Source organism: Dermacentor albipictus, chromosome 1 (genome assembly GCF_038994185.2).
Source record: "Dermacentor albipictus isolate Rhodes 1998 colony chromosome 1, USDA_Dalb.pri_finalv2, whole genome shotgun sequence".
Classification (NCBI taxonomy): domain Eukaryota; kingdom Metazoa; phylum Arthropoda; class Arachnida; order Ixodida; family Ixodidae; genus Dermacentor; species Dermacentor albipictus.
The window spans coordinates 51,216,702-51,238,245 of record NC_091821.1 but is presented as its reverse complement, the minus strand read 5'-3'; the positions used below and the strand labels follow the sequence as shown (position 1 = coordinate 51,238,245).

The following is a 21,544-nucleotide window of genomic DNA, read 5'->3' as shown; positions in this document are numbered from 1 at the left end:
TTGTCATTCTCTTGGTGGTACAGTTCATAAAAAGTTGGTATTTTTTCATAAAATGTCATCCCAGAAAGTCCTCAGAAAGTGCAGACGCCAGATGAACTAAGATCACATAGGATGCAGCTTAAAAACCCTATGTAGTATTAACATGTGACCTGGTGGAATTGAAAATGCATATGCTAGTGTGTGGGTATGGCGGTGCTACAGTACTGCATGAGCACATACCATCTTCGAACTTTCACTAGGCCACTGCAGTTAGATCACATTTCTGTGCAACATCTTTGTGGCAGAAGCCAGCCACAGAAGCACCTACAACCAGTGATGCTAAAATTTAGTTTACCTAGTAATGTGTTGGGTATTGGTGAAAAATAAAAAAAGTGGTTCTTTTCATGAGGTTATACAGAAGTTGCAGTCCTACAACACATACAATCTGCAATGTTAGAAATGATTTTAAACATGGCAGTATTTGAACACTTACTAAAGACGAGGACAAAAAAGGCGACACATGGACACGCGGGCGCTACACACAACAATGAAGTTAACTCCTTGACAGAGCCGAACAAAAGTGCCCTTGAATACATGTCACCGACCACATGAACCATGTTGCCACTGGAGAGCAAGATGACAGGATAGAGTGTACAAACATGAATTAAAATTTGGTTACACATGCGCGAAAATTTCAGTTCTTTATCGGACATTGCTAAGGAAGTATTGCTGATACGGGAACCACCGTGATAGTCAATCTGCTCGCTCTCAATCATTAAACAGGTGATTTCACACTTTCTGCTACCTACTATCCCCGTTTTATCGAAGAGGGGGACACACACACAAGCATGTCAATGAATAGCTAGAAAAACATCTGAAGGCATTTTATTAACTTTGTAGTTATGCTCCTTAAAAACCTTTCATTCACGCACCGTCCCATTTGCCCAATGTAACAACGGCTGCAATGCAATGGTATGCAATAGATGGCACCCTATTTTCATTCAACAAACTTATTTTTATGCATCTTTTTACTAGTTTACTTTCTCAGTTGCCCTACACAAACTACCCAGCTTGGTAGGTGCTCAGAACACAACCTGTACATTGTCTAGAGCAACTATTTTCTTTAGATTGTGCAAAACTTGGTGAATATACGGAATGATGGCTACATTACGCTTCTCAATAGGATGCCCAGCGTTCGTGTTGGAAACACCAAGACGATTTTTTTTTTTTTTGCCTCGTAGGACCCCCTTCACCGACTGATACTATAATGTCAGTTGAATAACTGGACTTTAAAAGCAGTGAAACTTGCTCATTGAAGCTAGATGGCACTAAATGGCAACACCACTTGTCAAGTGCGTTGTTAAAGCACATCTTAGTGATACTACATTTTACCAGTTTAGAATGGTTGGAACGAAATGCTAAAAATGCTTTAGCGGTCCTGGGTGCACAACATCAACAGGTGCGGGGATGAGGGCACACTAATTTCCTGTCTAGGAACCCAATGGTTCCGTTAAGAGGCAGTTCGACGATCAGAACAAGGGAGGAAAGACAATTACGTATAACCAATACGATGTCATCACATTCTTTCTGGAAATGCTCAAAGGATCAATCTAAAAACACAATAAAATCGTCTACATATCTAAAGATTTGCATGCAATTACTAAAGGATCCAAGTAAAGCAATAAAGGGGGCTAGTTGGTGAACGTTCATGGTTATATTGCGCTCAGTTTTACAAACACGATATTAAGGAAGGACAGGAAGGACGTCCGTCCATGTCCTGTCCTTCTGTAATATAGTGTTTGTAAAACTGAGTGCAATATAACCATGAAAGGATCCAAGGCTAAGGGACAGGCCACTGTCAAACTTTGCTAGATACAAATCGGTTAAAATGGGAGCAAGACAGGAGCCAATACAGACTCCTTTCTTTTGTAACAGAGGAAGGTTATTCGATTGGATGAAGGTCGAACAAAGGTTAAAGTTAAGCATCTCTATAAAACCACCGATGGAGACACTAGCTTTACAAGAAAATTTTACGGATCCATATTCATCAATGCATTTCTCGACACAATGCAACACTTCATCATGTGGCAAGGAATAGTGCAGTTAAACCTCCATATAATGAAGTCGATAAAATTGGCAATTTGCTTTGTTATATCGAAATTTTGTTGTATTGAAATTTGATCTTTTATGCAAATAAGCAGTCGCCAATCAATTTTTCTTACACGGAAAGAGGTCGCAAAATTTTCCGAATTATTGGGTCAAAAAGAGCAAACTTGAATGAGAAAACAATTCATTTTAATAAATGTGGGAGTCGGCAACGAATAATACTGTTTCATGCCACGTATGTCGACCATTTCTTCACGTCAGCAGTGCAAATTAAGCAAAGCCAGCCATGCTTTCGTGTGCACTTCGCCCCCACGGTTGATAGCGTCGTCTGCATTACAACAACACTATCAGGAAAGCACTGGCAGTGGGGAGCGAATGCTTCATATGCCTCTCACTCTAACGGGTCACCGAAACTTGAGATTACGCAACCTACAATAATAAATGTGTGGGAAGACAGCTTACAAGGAGCCATGCCCTCTCAGCATGTGCACTCTTTGCACACGCAGCAGATTACCTCTAAAGGAGGGTGCGCGGCTGTGTATGCGCTCAGCCGCTCTTACAGCCATGTGCAGCCACGGCCGAGATGCGCGCGCCACCTTACCCCCTCACATGCACTTGATTGAATTACCGCAAGCTCACTCCCCTCCCTCTCTTTGCCTTTGCTCGCGCGGGAAGGCAGCACTCATGAAGCCACCATCTTTCTTGTCTCGCTCTCACGCACTTACACTCGCTCCTAAAGCACACAGTGCACAGCGTGCAATAGGATATTATCGCACTTGGACTTCATAGAACTATGATGCGACCCCACTTTGGCGATCGCTGTTGTCATGCAGCATGCGATTTGAGAGGTGCACTTGCAAGCAGCCGCTTGTAATTCGATCATTTGACCATCTGCGTCCACGGAAGTTTCTATTTATTGTCTCGGCATTTCTATGACATGCTTTCACAGTTTTCGATACTCTTGTGCAATTTATCAAGAACTCGGTTGTTGCAAAGTTTCACCACGCGAGCTTTTACTTTAGGCTATGAAACCTTCCTACGCTCATTAAAGACAGCTGACACAGCCTCGTTAGACTTTCTAAAAAAGTTTTAAAGTGAAGATAAAGCAAAACTGCCCTCTTTATCTAAGAAAAGCACACAGAGAGAGTGATCATTAAGATGGGACGAAACACGCTTCACTGGAAGACCGATGAAGCATGTGGGAAGCAGACTATGTGAGCCGTGTCCTTAACCTCAGACCAATGTTTGGGGTAGGCTCTAAGAGGCCAAATGCTGAGCTTCTTTCTCTTGTACGTCAAGTTTCCAAGCAAGTTCCTGAGAAGGAAACACACAAGCTAAATTCTGAGGGAGTGAATGTCCTGCATCGGTATAAGCCTCCGTCCTGCGGCCTTCCAGTGAAGCGTATTTCATCCTAGCTTAATGATCACTCCCTCTTTGTCCTTTCCGCAGATAAAAAGGGCGGTTTTGCTCTATGTTCATGTAAAAGTTTTTTTTAGAAAGGCTAACGAGGCTGTGTCAGCCATTTTCAATGAGCGTAGGTCAGTTTCGTTGCCTAAAGTAAAAGCTCACCTGGTGGAACATTGGAATAACGTGGGTCTTGATAAATTGCACAAAAGTATCGAAAACACTGAAAGCATGTCATTTGATGTATATTTCAGTGTCAAAATGTACAAAGAGGGGATCCCTTATAGGATCATGATTTCGGAGAAAGGCACATGGAAAAAGCAGGTTGTGTCATATCCAAATGACATGTTAGGACGGTTGGAAATCAAAGACCCGTTTCTGGTAAAGAATTCTGATCAAGTGATTAAATATTTAAAGGCCCATGAAGACGTTGGCCTGAAGGCCTTTTCGGTTGCTGTGACCGACTTATACTATTCCTTGCCACATGATGAAATGTTGCATTGTGTTGAGGAATGCATTGGTGAATACAGATCCATAAATTTTTTTTTTGTGAAGCTAGTGTCTCCATCGGTAGTTTTTTAGAGATGCTTAACTTTTACCTTTGGTCGACCTTCATCGAATAGAATAACATTCCTCTGTTACAAAAGAAAGGAGTCTGTATTGGCTCCTGTCTTGCTCCCGTTTTGACCAATTTGTTTCTAGCAAAGTTGGACTGTGGCCTGTCCCTTAGCCTTGGATCGTTTCATGGTTATATTGCACTCAGTTTTACAAACACTATATTACGGAAGGACAGGACATGGACGGACGTCCTTCCTGTCCTTCCTTAATATCGTGTTTGTAAAACTGAGCGCAATATAACCATGAACGTTCACCAACTAGCCCCCTTCATTGCTTTACTTGGATCCTTTAGTAATTGCATGCAAATATTTAGATATGTAGACGATTTTAATGTGTCTTTAAATTGCCCTTTGAGCATTTTCAGAAAGAATGTGATGACATCGTATTGGTTATACGTAATTGTCTTTCCTCCCTTGTTTTGACTGTCGAAATGCCTCTTAACGGAACCATTGGGTTCCTAAACAGGAAATTAGTGTGCCCTCATCACTGCACCTGTTGATGTTGTGCACCCAGGACTGCTAAAGCATTTTTAGCATTTCGTTCGAACCATTCTAAACTGGTAAAATGTAGTATTACTAAGATGTGCTTTAACAACGCACTTGACAAGTGGTGTTGCCATTTAGTGCCATCTAGCTTCAATAAGCAAGTTTCACTGCTTTTAAAGTCCAGTTATTCAACTGACATTCTAGTATCAGTCGGTGAAGGGGTCCCACGACGGAAAAAAAAAAAAAAAATCTCGTCTTGGTGTTTCCAACACGAACGCTGGGCCTCCTTTTGAGAAGCGTAATGTAGCCATCATTCCGTATATTCACCAAGTTTCGCACAATCTAAAGAAAATAGTTGCTCTAGACAGTGTACAGGTTGTGTTCTGAGCCCCTAGCAAGCTGGGTAGTTTGTGTAGGGCAACTGATCTGACTGAGAAAGTAAAGGAAAGTAGCAAAAAGATGCATAAAAATAAGTTTGTTGAATGAAAATAGGGAGCCATTTATTGCATACCGTTGCACTGCAACCGTTGTTACACTGGGCAAATGGGATGGTGCGTGAATGAAAGGCTTAAAGGAGCATAACTACAAAGTTAATAAAATGCCTTCAGATGTTTTTCTAGCTATTCATAGCGATGCTTGTGTGTGTCTCCCTCTTCGTAAAACAGGGATAGTAGGAAGCAGAAAGTGTGAAATCAGCTGTTCAATAATTGAGAGTGAGCAGATTGGCCATCACGGTGGTTCCTGTATCAGCAATACTTCCTTAGCAATGTCCGATAAAGAACTGAAATTTTTGTGCATGTGTAACAAAATTTTAATTCATGTTTGTACACTCTATCCTGTCATCTTGCTCTCCGGTGGCAACATGGTTCACGTGGTCGGTGACATGTATTCAAAGGCACTTTTGTTCGGCTCTGTCAAGGAATTAAACTTCATTGTTGTGTGTAGCGCCCGCGTGTCCATGTGTCGCCTTTTTTGTCCTCGTCTTTAGTATGTGCTCAACTACTGCCATTCAAGATGAACCAACAAGCCCATTTCGCATACTTGTCAGCTTTTAAACATACCTTTAAACAAAAAGACAAGGACAAAATTTAAGATGTCTCTTTCACATACTAGTTTAACAAAATGAGCTTTTCACTCCACTGTGCACCACGAGGCATCTTTCTTATTTGTCTATTTTAGACCAAGAAATATTTTTCTTTATTCGTCATTTTGTGCATGCTGCACTGAGAAAGCCAAGTGAAGGAATGAACCCAGTTGCATACAGCAGCATGACTGCCTGTCAGTGCTACCAAAGCAACATTTAATATGTCTTGCCGCTTTCTGTCTGACAAATGTAATTTGATTATAGCATACAAAGATGCACTTCAAATTCCATAATTCATTACTTTATCCTAAATTCTTGTTTAACACACTGGGTACAATTAAGCCACTGTTATGCTGCTGCACAACGTCTGCTTTTGGTCTCAATTACTATGGGTTTACTCAACACCCCCTCTCAACTTGTTAGGTGAGCATGGTGAGTGCAGCTGTAAAAAGTGATGTTCCTCATTTCGTTTCAGTGTTTTTTAACAGATTTTTAAGTATTGTTTAACCCTTTGTGGGTCGAGTTTTTTTATTGCCGATTCCAATTCTTCCGAGGGAGCTATTTCGAAGAAAATATTTGGTGTTCGTATATATGTATTGTTTATTCATGAATAACAATAAAAAAAGTAAAGAAACTTATAAGAATAAAAAAATTGACGCATTATTATACACATAGTTCAAGGCTTAGAAAATGAGCACACAAGAATATTTGGCAACTCTCAAGTGTTCCTGCTCTTACACTGATGTTTATGTACATAACGTAATAAAACTGCGCAGGTGAGCGCACTCAAGAAAACTGTGTGGTAGTGTGCCCGTTAAAAAAGTAAAATGTGTGACAATCTTCTCCTAATCTTCATCTTATCGGCAACCAGAGGCAATTAGTTTTCGGGCATTTCCAAAAAAGAAAAAAAGAAAAGAAAAGGAAACGCATGCACGGCAGCATCCTTCCTATGCACACCCCTGTGAGCACTAAACGAGCAAGAAACAGGTGGTTGCCCTTTGAGCAATTAGTAACGAGATAGCCATCAGTATTGCGAGTGCAAGAAGCTGAAACTGCCTGTGGAACAAAACCCAAACCACTGCCCACCTGTGTGCATGCCAACGCGCAAGTGGTAGTATATAGATGCGCCGGAGCAAACTAGCACTAAAACAAACCATGCAAAGAAAACCGAGAGAGAGAGGCACGAGGAAAAAATTCCCTGTATTCCCACATAGTGGCAGCACATGCTAGAAAAGAAAAAGTTAGGAAATAGGCACGCTTTTTAAACGCACAGACGGCGTCGTAAATATACGGCATCGACCATTTTGGTCTTGTTCGCGGCACCGTATATTTACGTCACTGACCCTTAAAGGGTTAACCATGTAAACCAACAGCTCACAAACATAACAGAATCAAAGTCCTCCTTAACATTATCTGCAAAGGATTAAAAAACTACTCACGATCGGGTCAGGTCGGCGGCATTGACATAGAATATTCCAGGGCGAGAGAAATCGGGTGTGCCCTGAATGTACATGGCACATGGCCCACCAGACTTGGAGGCATCTTGAAGCTGAATTCTAGAAACATGTAAATTAAACCGAAAGCAGAACTTCTTTTGATACTCTGTTTTTAGCTGACTGTCCTCAGTAAACATGCACATACCAGAGTACAGAAAAGTTCTCAGTCCAACCAAGAAACAAAGCCCATTGCGTCATGAAATTTTCAAACTTGTTTTAAATGTATGAAGCTGAATGCACTTAACCACATCATTTGCAAAAATTTTTAAGACTATCTGAAGGGGTGGAAAAAAAAATATGTGGCCAATGGTAGCTGAAATATTCTTCTGCTGTATGAATCCTCACCCAAAATTATGTTAAAGATTATTGCCTCATTTTAGCATGTAAGTTTGAGTCCTGGAAGTCTACCATCTGTCTTGATAGTGACACGTGTACTTGTCTTTATCAAGTGACACGTTTTGCCACCTAACAAATGTTATCGCACAGTGCGGGACGCGCCTGCATGTATCCGAAGTTTCTGGAAAGTTATCGATGCTTCTATCCGCTGTCTGTTGTCGCCGAACCTTGTGTTATCTGATTTCATCGCATGGTGCGAATGGTGTACAACTTTGTAGAAGGCATGCGGGTCCCGACGATAGTCTGGAACATTCGATGACTGCTGTATAAAAGCCGACGCGCTTGACCCGCTGATCAGATTTTCGCCGATCGCCGACCGTGTTCGCCGCTATCGTTGTGCTATAAGTGTAGCCTGTTTTGTGGGCACAAGTTCGCCCAATAAAAGTTAGTTTTGTCGTTCACAGTATTGCTACTGTGTTCTTCAATGTCACCACCACGTGACAATAGGAACTCTTGGTTATGCATGAGGGTTTCTCTTTGGGTCAAGCAAGGAAGCTCTGTTGCCTACATTGGAAATATTCTTTTTGGACATACTAAACTTTCGAAAAAAAAAAAAATCATAAGCTGCATGTTTGTTACTTTCAGCAGCACCATAAATTGCTGAATGGACATTTATGTTGTTCCACTTGCACTCTTAATACAGCCCTGAAATGTAAGCTGCACACCTTCACTAAAGTTGTGCACCTTAAATTCGTTAAGTCTCTTGTACATATTCATTGATGATTTAAAAATTATGCAGATCCCATGCACCATGGCAATCGATGTAAGTGAAGCTTTCTGTGCTGGTTGCTTTTATTGGCGATAATTAGCAGAGATGTTGATGGCGAAAGCTCAATTTCGTCAACATTTAGTCTAACACGAAAGTAGTGAGTTGATGTTAAACATTACCCTGCATGCTCCATTGCAATTTGTCTGCGTAGTACACAGAGAACACACAGGGAGAGGTGTTTGCTTGAGGTGTTGTTGTGCACCATACTTCATGAGCTTTGAGGAGGTTGAGCATTGTCATTACCTCACATGGCACATTGCATCGTGGCAGAAGTATTAAACTCGGATTATGGGAATGTACATGGCAAAACCACAATCGGATTATGAGGTACGCTGTAGTGGCGATCTCGGGATTAATTTTGGCACTGTGATGTTCTTTAACGTATCCAAATTCTCAGTGCACGTGTGTTTTCTGTTTCGGCTTTGTCAAAATGCAGCTGCCACGGTCGGGATCAAATCCACGACCTTGAGCAATGCCACAGTTGCAAAGCTACCGTGGCGGGCAAAGAAGTGTTGATTTGAGGGTCGACCGCTTCTGTAGTGTCGCCTGGACCCTGCGGTGCACTTTAATTAATATGGCTCTGCTTTTGCACGCCCTGCGTAATTTGTCCGCTTGACATATGTGCATCGTGTTTATTTTTCTGAAATATCAGGAACGTACTGTATCGCACCTTGAACTTAAGGTTATCCAGTTTCCCCGCAACCACTGTCGTATAGTAGTAGGGTTCCCTTGCCTTCTCACGTCACCGCCCCTTGTATGGGAACTGCCTCTTCCCCTCCCGCCTCTCTACAGTTTTATATACGTCCCCTCTGGACTTGCACGTTAGTACAAAGGTAAAAGCTTGCGGGGGGGTCACAGATAATTACACCTGTCAAGAGGCTAATGTGGCGACACCCAGGGAGCTCCAGAGGGCATTGTGCACATTTAACGTGGTGCGGTCTAAACGAGTTTCTCCCGTCTCTTCTCTGCCATGCTCCTTCCATGTATATACACGCTCTGAACCACCCCCTGACGCAGTGTGCCAGACAGCAGCAGCAGTGGGAAAGTCAAAGGAAGAGGCAAAGAAAGCTTCACTTTAAAAGGCTTCACAGACTACTAGAAATGCAGTGGGGTCTGTCTGCTAACCATCATATTGCAAAATGCTGCCTCAAAACATGACATACTTACAGCTCATAAAGTTAAAAAAAAGTAACAAACCTGAGAGGGGATTTTGGCACTGAAGGGAAAATAGTTAGCAGCTTTGGGTTGATTACTTCTTCAAGCAACTGTTCATACATCCTTACAACCTCCTCCTACAGAAAGAGAACAAAGTCAGCAAGGTCAAAAAATGGCCAAACAAACCCTATGGCTAAAAGTAGTATCACATTTACATGTAAATGTCACACATTTGTACATTATATGTAGTAAAAGGACAGGGAGAGAGGATAGCAAAGTTGATAAAGGAGAACGATTTACATATTCACAACAGAGTGACTAGATAAAAATATCCATAGTTTGCTTGTGGACTGACATCCTCAAGACAGTTTGTCATCTGACCCCATATACCAGCACTGTTAGATCATGTAGAGCAGCCGGGTGGCAAAACCCTACTGCCAAAGGAAGTTGCACAGTGTTTTATGAGCTGCCTCCTGCATGCGCGGGGCACTGTGTGGCCATAATAGAGCCTTGGTGCTGCTGGCTGGCAGCCAGTGCGTGCGGTAGCAGCTCAAGAGTTCCTTCCACAGAGCCTTGAAAGCACTGCACCGCAGGAGCAAGTGTTGCTGCATAGGTTAAACAATACACTCCCATTCTAATATTTAAATCATATAATGTTCTAATCTGATGAAACATTTCATGCTTAAAGGGACACTAAACAGGAAGATTACGTTAAGTTAAGCTTGATTAGTAAATAACATTTCCAAATTACTGAGAGAGACATGCTTACCAAGAGCAGAGGCTTATATGCATGCTCAATGTCAAAATACAGTCAATGAATGACTTTTCGGATGCCTGATTTTTCACAACTGGGACACCTTTGCTTCGACGCAATGTACCCCATAGAGCAAATGTATAGGTGTTTTAAAATCCAGTTAAGGAAGGAAAAGGCTGTGTTATGTAAAAATCCTGTCATCTAGAAATTTTCGAACGTCAGATAGTGGGACTAGCAGATCATCACCTAAAATTAAAGCAGGGTGTAAAGGTATGTGTAGCTGATATAGGTTGTGCAAAAGGTTTCGTCTCTGTATTTCAATGTGTCTACATGTCAGTAATATATGCATAACCGTTATTGGTTCTTGGCATTTCTCGCATGTCGGTGTGCCTTCTTTCGTAAGTAAATAATTGTGTGTGAGGTGTGAGTGCCCAATGCGTAATCGGCATAAAACTCATTCGAAGAACCGTTCCTGATGATAACATGACCTACACTCATTAACTATGGGCTTAGTGAGATGTAGCTTGTTGTTGGCATAATGGTCCCATTCATTTAGCCATTTTGACGTTAAAGCTTTTATAATCGTACGGACGCTATCTTTATATGGAAGTGTTCTGTTCATTATGTCTTTGTACGCTGCCATCAATGCACACCTATCAGCTGCTTCGTTACCCGGTATCCCAACATGGCTTGGAACCCAACAGAAATGAATTGACCTCCTGTATTTGTTAAGTGCCACCATGTTTAAAATGTCTCCTATCAGGGGGTTCACACTCAGGTTTCAGATGTAGAGCCTTCAGTGTGCGTAAAGAATCAGTGTATATGACTACATTTTTTTGTTTACCAGTGATAATCTTTTTAACAACAACCCATGTCGCGCCAACTTCGGCCGTGAAAACAGAGGCGTGTTGTGGCAATCGAATACTTGTTTCTCAATTTTACGTTACGGCCCCCACACTCACGTGTTCTTTTGTTTTAGAGCCATCAGTGTAATATTTCATGTTATTTTGATATTTGTCCTGAAGAGCACAGAATTCTTGTATAATGTGTTCTTGTGGGGTGTCTCTTTTCTTTAGACGTGTTAACATCCAGTCACATAACTGTGAAATCGTACCACAGGGGCAGCCATTGTGATTTTACAGCAATCCGGAGGACTTCATGAAGAATGTCATAATCTCAACAATATTGCTCATACTGCAGACAAGTGGCCTAATCATGTTTGGTTTATTTGTATAGTGTAAGCGTGAGTTGCATTATGTGAGGATATTGTAGCATACGTGTTGTGGTGGTGACTGAATTCTGAGTACGTAAGAAAAACTGAGTAATGCTCTGCACTGCTGTAAGGAGGGTTCGTTATACTCAATGTATAATCTTTGAATAGGTGATGTTCTGTAGGCACCACTTGCCAGTCGCAGTCCAAGGTTATGTACTGGATCAAGTCGTTGGATGTAGGACTATCTGGCTGAACCGTAAACCACAGAGCCGTAGTTTAAAAGGCTATGCACAAGAGACCGGTAAATATGTAAAAAACACGTTCGGTCGGAGCCCCAGTGCTTATGAGGTAAAACTTTGAGGATATTCAACGCTTTATTTGCCTTAACCTGTAGTGTTTTAATGTGGGCTAGGAAGTTTAGTTTTTTGTCAAAGATTACTCCTGAAAATTTATATTCTTGTTTTACCGGCAGAGCGACAATCATTCAATTTTAAAACTGGGTCTAAGTACAATCCTCGTTTTTGCGAGAATAGCACTGTAACAGTTCTTTTAGTAGAGAAGTGGAAGCCATTTTTCTCAGCCCACTCCATTAGTTTATTTATTGTTATCTGGAGCTGCCTTTCACATGTTGGTATGTTTGAGGCGCAGCATGCTATTTGCAGATCATCGACGTATATGGAGTGCATAAGAGAGGGGGGAATGACTTTGTTAACAGAGTTCATTTTTACTATAAAGAGTGTTGTGCTAAGTACACAACCTTGTGGCACGCCGTTTTCCTGGATAAATGTGCGCGAGAGCACAGTGCCTAGATGGATTTGGAATGTTCTGTTGGACATAAAATCAGCGAGACAGTTTAGCATTATGCCACGGATTCCTAACGCAGCGAGGTCACACAAGATTCCAAATCTCCACGTGGTGTCATACACTTTTTCTAGATCGAAGAACACTGCCAGGCAGTGCTGTTTGTGTAAGAATGCTTCCCATATTTCGCATTCAAGTCGGACGAGGTGGTCCGTCATTGAACACCCTTTTTTATACACGCACTGACGAAAATCAATAAAGTTCCGTATATCAAGCGTGAATGTTAATCACACATTTACGACACTTTCATACGATTTCACCAAACAGCTTGTCAGGGCAATGGGCCGAAGGCTGCTTGGGGATGTGGGGAATTTACCCACTTTTAAGAAACAACTATTGCATTTTTCAAACTTTTTCAAACTCTTAGAGTAATTAAATATTTTCTTGTTTGCATATGTAATAGCTCTGTCCACCTTCAGTCTCTGTCGTTCTTCCACAACATCAACGAACATGCACACTGCACGTGTCAATCGTTTAGAACCACTCTGAGGATTAGTGCATTGCAAGCAGAGGTGGAAGCCTGTGCCACTGCAGACACTGCAACTGGACAGCAGGCCCAGGGATTGTGACACTAGTTCAGAGCTCAAAGCAGCCGAGGAAAGATAGTATTCACTTTTCGTGACTGTGTTTACATGTGGCACCTTCCCCTTCGTTTGAAACAAGCTAGAACCTGTTTCAGGTGATTTGCGTAGTGCCAGTCAGTGGATCGGAGAGCACATGGCGGCAGCCTTTTTCTTCCCTCAATGCGATATGCCAGCACCACGCGAGACAACTCACTTTGTCTCAAACTACACTCCCCTACGGCATTAATGTGATTTGCCTTCCTAGTGCATTACCGCCGTTTACACAAATGCGATCGCTACGAATGTAACATGCAACGTGTATCATTCATGTAAACACCGCTAAATGCACAAGTTTGGAGTGTGGCCGAGAGTTTCTGAAGTTCTGCAGAGCTTTGCAAGGCAGACGACTTACAGGGATGTGAAAAAAAAGAAGGTCGTTTTATTTTTTGTGTGAGCTACTTGGCAAGACTGCAGCAGCAGCCACAGTCAAAAATGTTTGGGAAGGTTCGCTAAGAATGCTTCGGTTTAAAGAAACGCTCTGAGCACTTCAGCTGAGACACATACATGATATGCATAATTCTAGCAATGGACCTTTTCCACCATTCTGTAAGTTGGCTGCCCTGAAAAGCTCAAGTGACCAGAACAGCTATGGCTGTAGCACGTACGACTGTGTGTCGCGATTTGGTTGCATTGAAATTGTGCAGAAACCATTGAATACAATTGTCAGTGTAACTCAATAGTCTGAATGAACAAACGTTTTCCTTGCAGAATCTGACTACCAATTAACCATGGCTGAAGAGCCAAAGAAAACAATTTGCTTTAACCAAGGTCTTCAGGTGGTCACAATAAATCAGGTAAGTGTCCCACATTATGGTGTGCTGCATAATCAAATCATGGTTTTAGTGTGTAAAACGAATAAATTTTGTTTATATTTAATGTGAGAGAGAGAGAGAGAGAGGGAGCTCTTTATTAGAAAAACAGTGAATTTTGCCGGCGCGTATATAACTGCTGGCATGCTACTCTGTATAGGGAAGGGGAATGGGATTAAAAGATTCCAGAAGAGAGTGGGAGAAAAAGAGGATAAAAATAAATATGAAATGTCCGAGTGGACCTGATACTAATATTTACAGGTGACATGGCGGGTAAATTTAGGCTTTTGTATAGGAAGTGTGCAATTTTTCAAGCTTTCCTATTACACCAATTTCTGTCAGGTATTTGAACAATAAATTCAAAACCCGTCGCTGTTTTGAAGGGCCGGGCATTGGACCTAAGATGCTCGGTAACGTTAATGGTTCATGGCAAATCATGTCCATTTGGTGCTAAAAAAATTGTCTCTCATCGTGGTACGCGGGGCATTCTAGTAATATGTGCTCAATTGTCTCTAAGTTGCGACAGTTATCACAGTATGGGTTAGTGGTAAGCCCTATGTGGTACAGATAATTGTTCGTGTATGCCACGTTCAGTCGAAGACGATGGTACAATGTCTCTAAGTGTGAAGGAAGTGGTCGTGGAATTTTCGGTCTCATTTCTGGGTCAATGTAACGCAGGAAGTTATCTTGGTGAAGCGGTAGATTCCAGATGCGGTCTTTTTCTTGATAGGCATATTTTTTTGAACTTGCGGTATTGGAGTCCATTTCTGGCAGCTTTGTCCGCTCTTTCATTTCCCAAAATGCCGGCATGGCCAGGTATCCACTGGAACTTTATGCAATGCCCAGCAATCTTAGCCCTGTGGTGAAGATAAGCAATGTCAAATGCTGCAGGTTGATTATTGCAACGCTTGTGCCTGTTCCACATACTTTGTAGGGCTGCTTTTGAATCTGTGAAGATCACCCATATCTTTGGCGGCTGCTGTCGAAGTACATACACAAGGGCCTCCTTAATGCCATATAGTTCCACTGAAGTAGATGACATCACTCGCTCAAGACGAAACGAGAATCGTTGCCCTGTAGAGGGAACAAAAAGTCCGCATGATGAATGGTGTGGAGTTTAGAGCCATCTGTGAAAATGTGCATTGCGGCTGCGTATTCTTTGTGCATATATTCCAAAGCTATCTGATAAGTCACTGCTTGAGGCATTTTCTTTTTCGCGCTGATTCCAGGTATATATGGCATGATTTCCAGTGGGGACAATGTCCATGGTGAAATGTTTCGCGGCATAATTTGTGACGCCTGAGCAGGAATCGAAATAGATATGCTTCCGACGGCCTGCCCAAAGCTAGATGTAGCACAGGTTCTGGAAATATCCTTTAAAAAGTGAGTCTTCGTATGAATGACGTGGCGGAGGTGAATCCGAAGTGTCTCCTGCGAAGAGAGCACTTCGAGAGGCAGGCATCTAGCTTCTGCTACAATTCCTGAGGGGAACGACCCTTTCGGAAGGCCAAGACATACGCAAAGGCAATTGTTTCGTGCTGCCTCGAGTTTTCTCTTGCTTGTGGCAGACATTTTGTGCAGGATCGGGAGGTAATATCGTAGTGTTCCGTCGATGTAAGCCTTATGGAGGAGCACCATTGATCGACAGTTGCTACCCCACTGTGATCCGGCTAAAAATCGGAATACGTGCGACGCCGTGGAAATCTTCTCACTCAGTTTTTTCACTTGGGGCAACCATGTGAGGTTCCTATCGATCGTCACTCCAAGAAACCTTTGCGTCTTGACGTATGGAAGGGCACGACCACCCAACACTAGTGGGTATTTTTCCATACACCTCCGTGTGAAAGCCATGGCAACGCTTTTGTCGGGGGACAATTTCAGACCCCTTGGATTTAGGTAGGCCGATATATTTGCTAGCGCTCTCTGGAGACGCTGTTGGGTTGTACTGCGTGAATGCGCCACACTCCAAATGCAGATGTCGTCCGCATACAGTGTGATTTTGATGCCAGGGGGCAGGTTTTTTCCCAGATGGATGGGGACTAAATTAAATAATACCAGGCTTAACACAGCTCCTTGTGGCACTCCCTTCTCGACGGCATAAAGCGCCGTGGGGCCATCCGGGGTACACATGAAAAGTTGGCGTCCTTGAAGATAGTCTTCAATCCATGCGTAAAGCTGTCCTCCAAGACCAAGGGTTTCCAAAGCGTCAAGTATTACTTTCTGATATACCGAATCATATGCTGCCTTAATGTCTAAAAATAATGCAGTAGGTATGTTTCCTGAGACCAATTCCTCTTCATTTGATGAGACCAAGGCAATGACATTATCAACTGCCGACCTATTTTGCCGGAAGCCATTCATTTGCTCCGGGTAAACTTTTGTAGTTTCGAGGGTCCAATTTAGTCGTTTGTAGATAATTTTTTCGAATAGCTTCCCTATGCAGCTAAGCAGAGATATGGGTCTGAAGGAGGTGTAATTTGTTGGCTGCTTTGCTGGCTTCAATATAGGAATAACTTTCGCAAGCTCCCATTCCATAGGAACCTCCCCAGTTATCCATGAGGCGTTGTAGTACTCCAGAAGGTGTAAGCGAGATGTGTGGCATAGATTTGCGAGCGCTTCATAACTCACGCCGTCATGGCCAGGTGATGATCACTTGTTTACGTCGCCGATTGCTGCCGTGAGCTCTTCGATGGTGAATGGTAATTCTAAGTCAGGAATGGTAGCTCGAGGTGGACTAGGCTGATTACTTGCAATTTGCCGAAGAGGTTGTGCCCCGTTGGAAAGGAGCCTGCAGTACTGCTCTGCCACCTCTTTCAGGGATGCGCGCTCATGTAATGAGAGGGCGATAAAAGGATAAAGCTGTTGCGGCTCTTTGCGAATGCCTCTGACGACTCGCCAGATTTTGCTCAGCGGTTGTCGTATCTCCAGTGTCCCACAAAAGTCCCTCCACCTTTTTTGGTCCAGTTTGGTGAGGTAACGTCGTATATGTCTTTGTGCCCGTCGACAAGTTCTGAGGTCTTCGATATTCTTAGTACGTAGAGCCTTTCTTTCGGCACGCCTTCGAATGGCACATAACCTTTCAAATTCCTCGTCGTTAGTTGGTACGTTACAATGCTTAGTGGCAGAGCGGGTACTTTGTTTGAGGCAATGAGCTATTGTCGGTATTATTTCTATATTTGTAGTCGAGGTTGTTATTCCTTTGTCTACGGCTGCTGTGTAAGCTTCCCAGTCTACCGACTTCAGTTTCACTTTTCTGGGCGACGTCCGATAATGAAGGGCAGAGATTAGGATCAAGTAGTGATCACTACCTTGAGTCTTGAAATCTGTACACCATACGAACATAGGGGCCACTTGACTTGATACGAATGCGACGTCAATGCAGCTAACAGTCTTCGAATTTTTCAGGTATGTTATGCTGCCATCCTTCAAGGGCTCTATGTTGTATTTTGTAAGGAGCTTTGCCAGCTTGGCACCCTGAGCACATGTATGTGAACTGCCCCAGATCTCGTTTTGTGCATTGAAATCGCCACAAATAATGTGTGGAGACTGAGTGCTTGTCAACAAGTTTTCCAATCTTGTCACGTCGAAAGGTGATCCTGGTTCCAAGTAGATGCCGATCAGGGTAAACACTTTGGATGCAATCACTGTATTGTGCAAATATATTTAATGTGACTTAATCACATGACTCTGAGCGAGCCATTGGGAAATTCAAGATGTTTGTGTACATGCATCATCTAAAACAATTTACACACACACACACACATGTATAAAGAGAGAGGAGGGGATGGGAAAAGCTTGGGCCCTTGCCTTCGCAGGGAAAATGAAAACTCAAATGAAAGCTGCCTATGACAACAGGTCCGAATCGGCATTAATCGGAACCACCATTGCTACCATTTTGATTATCTTGAAGCCTCGAGCCGGCGCTCTTGCATGCCGATTCACTGGCAATGCTAGGCCTAGCTGCTTCAACATTCACAACCGAGTTTCCTGCTGTTCGGTACCATCTTTTTCATTGAAAGAATTTGCCACTGTCAGCAATGGCGCCGACTCCGCCTTTGTAATCCTCACCGATGGCCTTGATGGGCAGAAAGCACGACGCCTTACATAATGCCGGTTCCCAAAAGTCAGCTTCGCCAAAATTCAGCGGTGTTACGCGGTGAAGCACACGCAATGAACTGTGGTGAAGCATACCCTGAGTGGAAAGGGGGCCGCTGTCACGGCACACAGTATGTATTCTCTAATTACACACGCATGCACCCGCCATCTCCTGTCACAGTACAAGCACGGATCCGCCTATTAAGTATGCTGGTATGCCTTCACAGCTATTTCTGACGGCTGTGTAGCGATTTGAGCCCTTGGGGGCAGTAAAAGAGAAGCATTCATTTTTTCAGACTGCCTCATTTTCCCAAAATTCCAAGTCTGAAAAATCCGACGTTGCTGGCATAGTAGGAAACCAGTACCAGGAATTCTTTATTGCAATAAATATATGGATGCTAAGGTGCATTCGCACTGCCTCCACTGCCATCATGCTGTCACATGGTACTGACGTGCATGCGCTGCCTGCCATTGGAGTGCTAGAACTCAGAAGGTCTTCAGTGATGCACAGCTGCCAATTTTCTTTTACAGCACCTTGTATTTTGCTAACATAATCTTGAATACTAAAGAAACCTGAAACTAAAAGAATCTGAAACTGCATCTTCTGGACAAAGATTGCGATTACTTGTACGATGTCTCCCTTATAAAATTACTTGTCAACTTACATGTCAGGTACAGGGCATTTAGGGCACAGTATCAGTACCTGAAATGTGCCTTAGATGGACCTTTGTGCCACAGGTTGTGTTAATGTTGTATTCATGAAGGGTACGACAAACTACTTATTGAAGCAGCACCTATAGTAAGAAAACACTCGTAATATTTGATATTCAAGTTGCCAAAAACTCACACTTGATTTGCACAGGAAAGATGAATCATTGCGGATCATTGCAGAAAATTCTTTTGGGCTTGCATCAAAACCCAGGGACTTGATAATCTGAAAAATGTTAAGATCAACATAAATGTCTATAAATTTTCCGACACACAATTTTGAGCTTGAATTATGCACTGCATGTTAAATTGGACCTGTCCCACAGTTCATTGGCAAAATCTGAGTGTATTCGGTGTGCTATAAATTTTGTATCTGAATTTTTTATTTCACAGTTGAACAGTATGGCAGTCTAGCAACACTAATTAGTGACGAAATGAATCGTACCCTCAGTTATGGCTCCCTCGAAGTAACTAAATAAAATCTTGGAGGCCCTGCTATACTGCAAGCATTGGAAGTGACTGTAGAAGCTGGAAATGTGCTGTGGTCGCTATGCATTATTTTGTGTTTGCATGTATGTCTCAACTGTCAGCCCAGGTAGTTTTTGCAGGCGTTTTATGGTTTGAGCTGGTGTTATTGCGCGAGTGAAAGAATTGTGGGCACAATTCAACTGTGACACCCTTGCTGTGTTATTGGGTGCCAGAGCGTGGGCAGCAAGATGTTTGATGTGATTTCTGACTGTTTCGAAGCAGTCAACACAGCGGTGGTGCCATATTTCCTGACGTCACACAATGCAAGCCTACATGGCGGTCACTCTAGGTGGGAATGGCTTAAATGCAGTGATTTCAACTTCAATTCTTCAGTTAGATGAGTGCTGAGAGCCCAGTTTTTTTGTGTGGGTGTATACAGTAAAACCTTGGTGATACGAATTTGAAGGGGTTGCGTAAAATATTCGAATCAGCCAAAACTTGTATCCCCAAAAAACAAATAAAGTTAGCATGTTAGAGAGCCAGGAACTTATTTTTAGAAATTTGTTCACAATGGAAGAAGCCCATGATGTCCTGGGTTTTCTTTGACAGGTTGACCAGCAGCGAATTCTGGAAGATTCTGGAAGTTGTACGTGCACTTCACAAAACTGGCCCAGTGAGAATGTTAGATACAGCACAGCGTGAGCCTAATGAGCAGTGATATGTGGGAGAGACTGCCAGTGCTGTACAGTTTCCACTCCATACAGTATGCGCAGTTGCCGTTGTTAACGGCTGCCTTCTGCCGGCCTCCCACCAGGCTGCGAACATGGAAACGGTCTGCCTGCCGACCTGCCTCGGCGTGCTCGCTGCTGCCAAGCCCATGGCATGTGGCGTGTTTCGTGTCTAAGCCTTGGGGTGGCGGCACCATAGAAACGATGACAGCACACCACTGGCAGCGATAATCGAAGTGTCAGCTAAGCCTTTATATTGTAAACTTTATTTGTAACGCTTCAAACCAGCACAAACATAAAAACATTCATCTTTTAAATTTTTTAAGTTGTTTGAAGCAAATTCAGCTTAAACGCTGAAAAGTTTTATATCATAACAACTTCCTGATGGGTAACGGCAAGAGAGAGAGAGCAGGCAGTCTGGACCAAAAGATGAACAGTCGCGACAGAATTTGCCCTTGCGAAAGCTACGTGTTTATGCGCAAATCGAGCTGCAATTTGTTAGATATTGTGAACGAAGTGGTGTGACATCTTCAGCAACAAAAGTGGAGGAACTTTAGCAACATACTAGCCTGTGACGGCTCTTTGTGATCGGAAGCATTTCTTCATTCAGCGGCGGACAGCTTGTGTTCACCAGAAATGTGTGGCGAGACTGTATATAGTATCTTTCTGCCCATAAACAATTATGCATATTACACACCAGTACTGCTTCTGAAACGCTATTCACAAGCTTTTTATTTCATATACACATGGATGCCGATATAGTAAAGCTGTTTATTTGCAGCAAGTTGGTGTGATTAGCATCGGGATTTCGCTCAACCTATGCAGCAGTGCCAAACTTCAAAGGTAAATGTAAAAGCGAATTCTGAGTCCTAAATAAGAATGAATATATATATATATATATATATATATATATATATATATATATATATATATATATATATATATATATATATATATATATAATGTGAACGAGATAACATTGTGATATACCTGGCCAAAGCAAGCAGGCAGCGCAACAGCAATATGAGAAGCAGACAACGCCGTCATCGGTCGTCTGCTGCGCAGTACTCCTCACATGCGTCATTCCGCTTTCGACACACATTTCACTTTCTGATCAACTAGAAATTATTCAGACGTTGCCTGTCATTTTTAAATTTAGATGATAAGTGAATAATATTCACAACATCATCTAGTATTAGTAAGTGAACATTTTTATGGTATCTGCGCAACTACTGTTAGAATCCAGGCGGCGCTAGCGTCGCCTCTGAGAACCGGCCCTATTGGCCCTATGGGAATATCACAGGCAGCCTCCTTGCCATTTCACTGCTGGCGGTCATGGCGGTCGTGGCTCCATCATTCGTATCACCTGAACCAGCACTGGGGAGCGTTGGGGACATCTGAAAAGTGGCTTATAGTATACAGCGTGCTTCGGCCAGGGAACTGTACGAATTCTTTTCACCTCGAAGTTCGTACCAGCTGTAATCTTATCACCGAGGTTTCACTGCAATCATATTGGCCTCTATACTTTCACTTGTAATGATAAGCTGAGAATAGTTGGAGGACCGTGTCATGGCCCCTTTAAATGCAGCTTAAAATTATGTGCTTATTTTTGTTTCCTGCACTGTTAGCTACACAGCTTTTGCAGCTATTAACTGTAATATTTACTGGGGTTATAATGTCAGAAGCATTGCAGTGGGGTATGAGGGATGCTTTAGTGCAGGGCTCTAGATTATTCTGGCCAACTTTATTTAAATTTTTTTTATAAGCACCTGATCTAAGGACACAAGTGTTTC

At 42.7% G+C, this 21,544-nt stretch overlaps 1 protein-coding gene across 2 annotated transcripts in view; it reads right to left on the bottom strand.

The window, feature by feature from the left end:
- LOC135912003 (uncharacterized) overlaps positions 1-21,544 on the bottom strand; it is an 81,430-nt gene that overhangs the window by 13,993 nt on the left and 45,893 nt on the right. For both annotated transcript variants that reach the window (XM_065444383.2, XM_065444384.1), the window contains exons 9-11: positions 18,695-18,781; positions 9,535-9,629; positions 7,116-7,232 (exon numbers count right to left, since the gene is read on the bottom strand). In XM_065444383.2, coding sequence (XP_065300455.1) covers positions 7,116-7,232; positions 9,535-9,629; positions 18,695-18,781 — 299 coding nt within the window. The remainder of the gene's footprint in view (positions 1-7,115; positions 7,233-9,534; positions 9,630-18,694; positions 18,782-21,544) is intronic.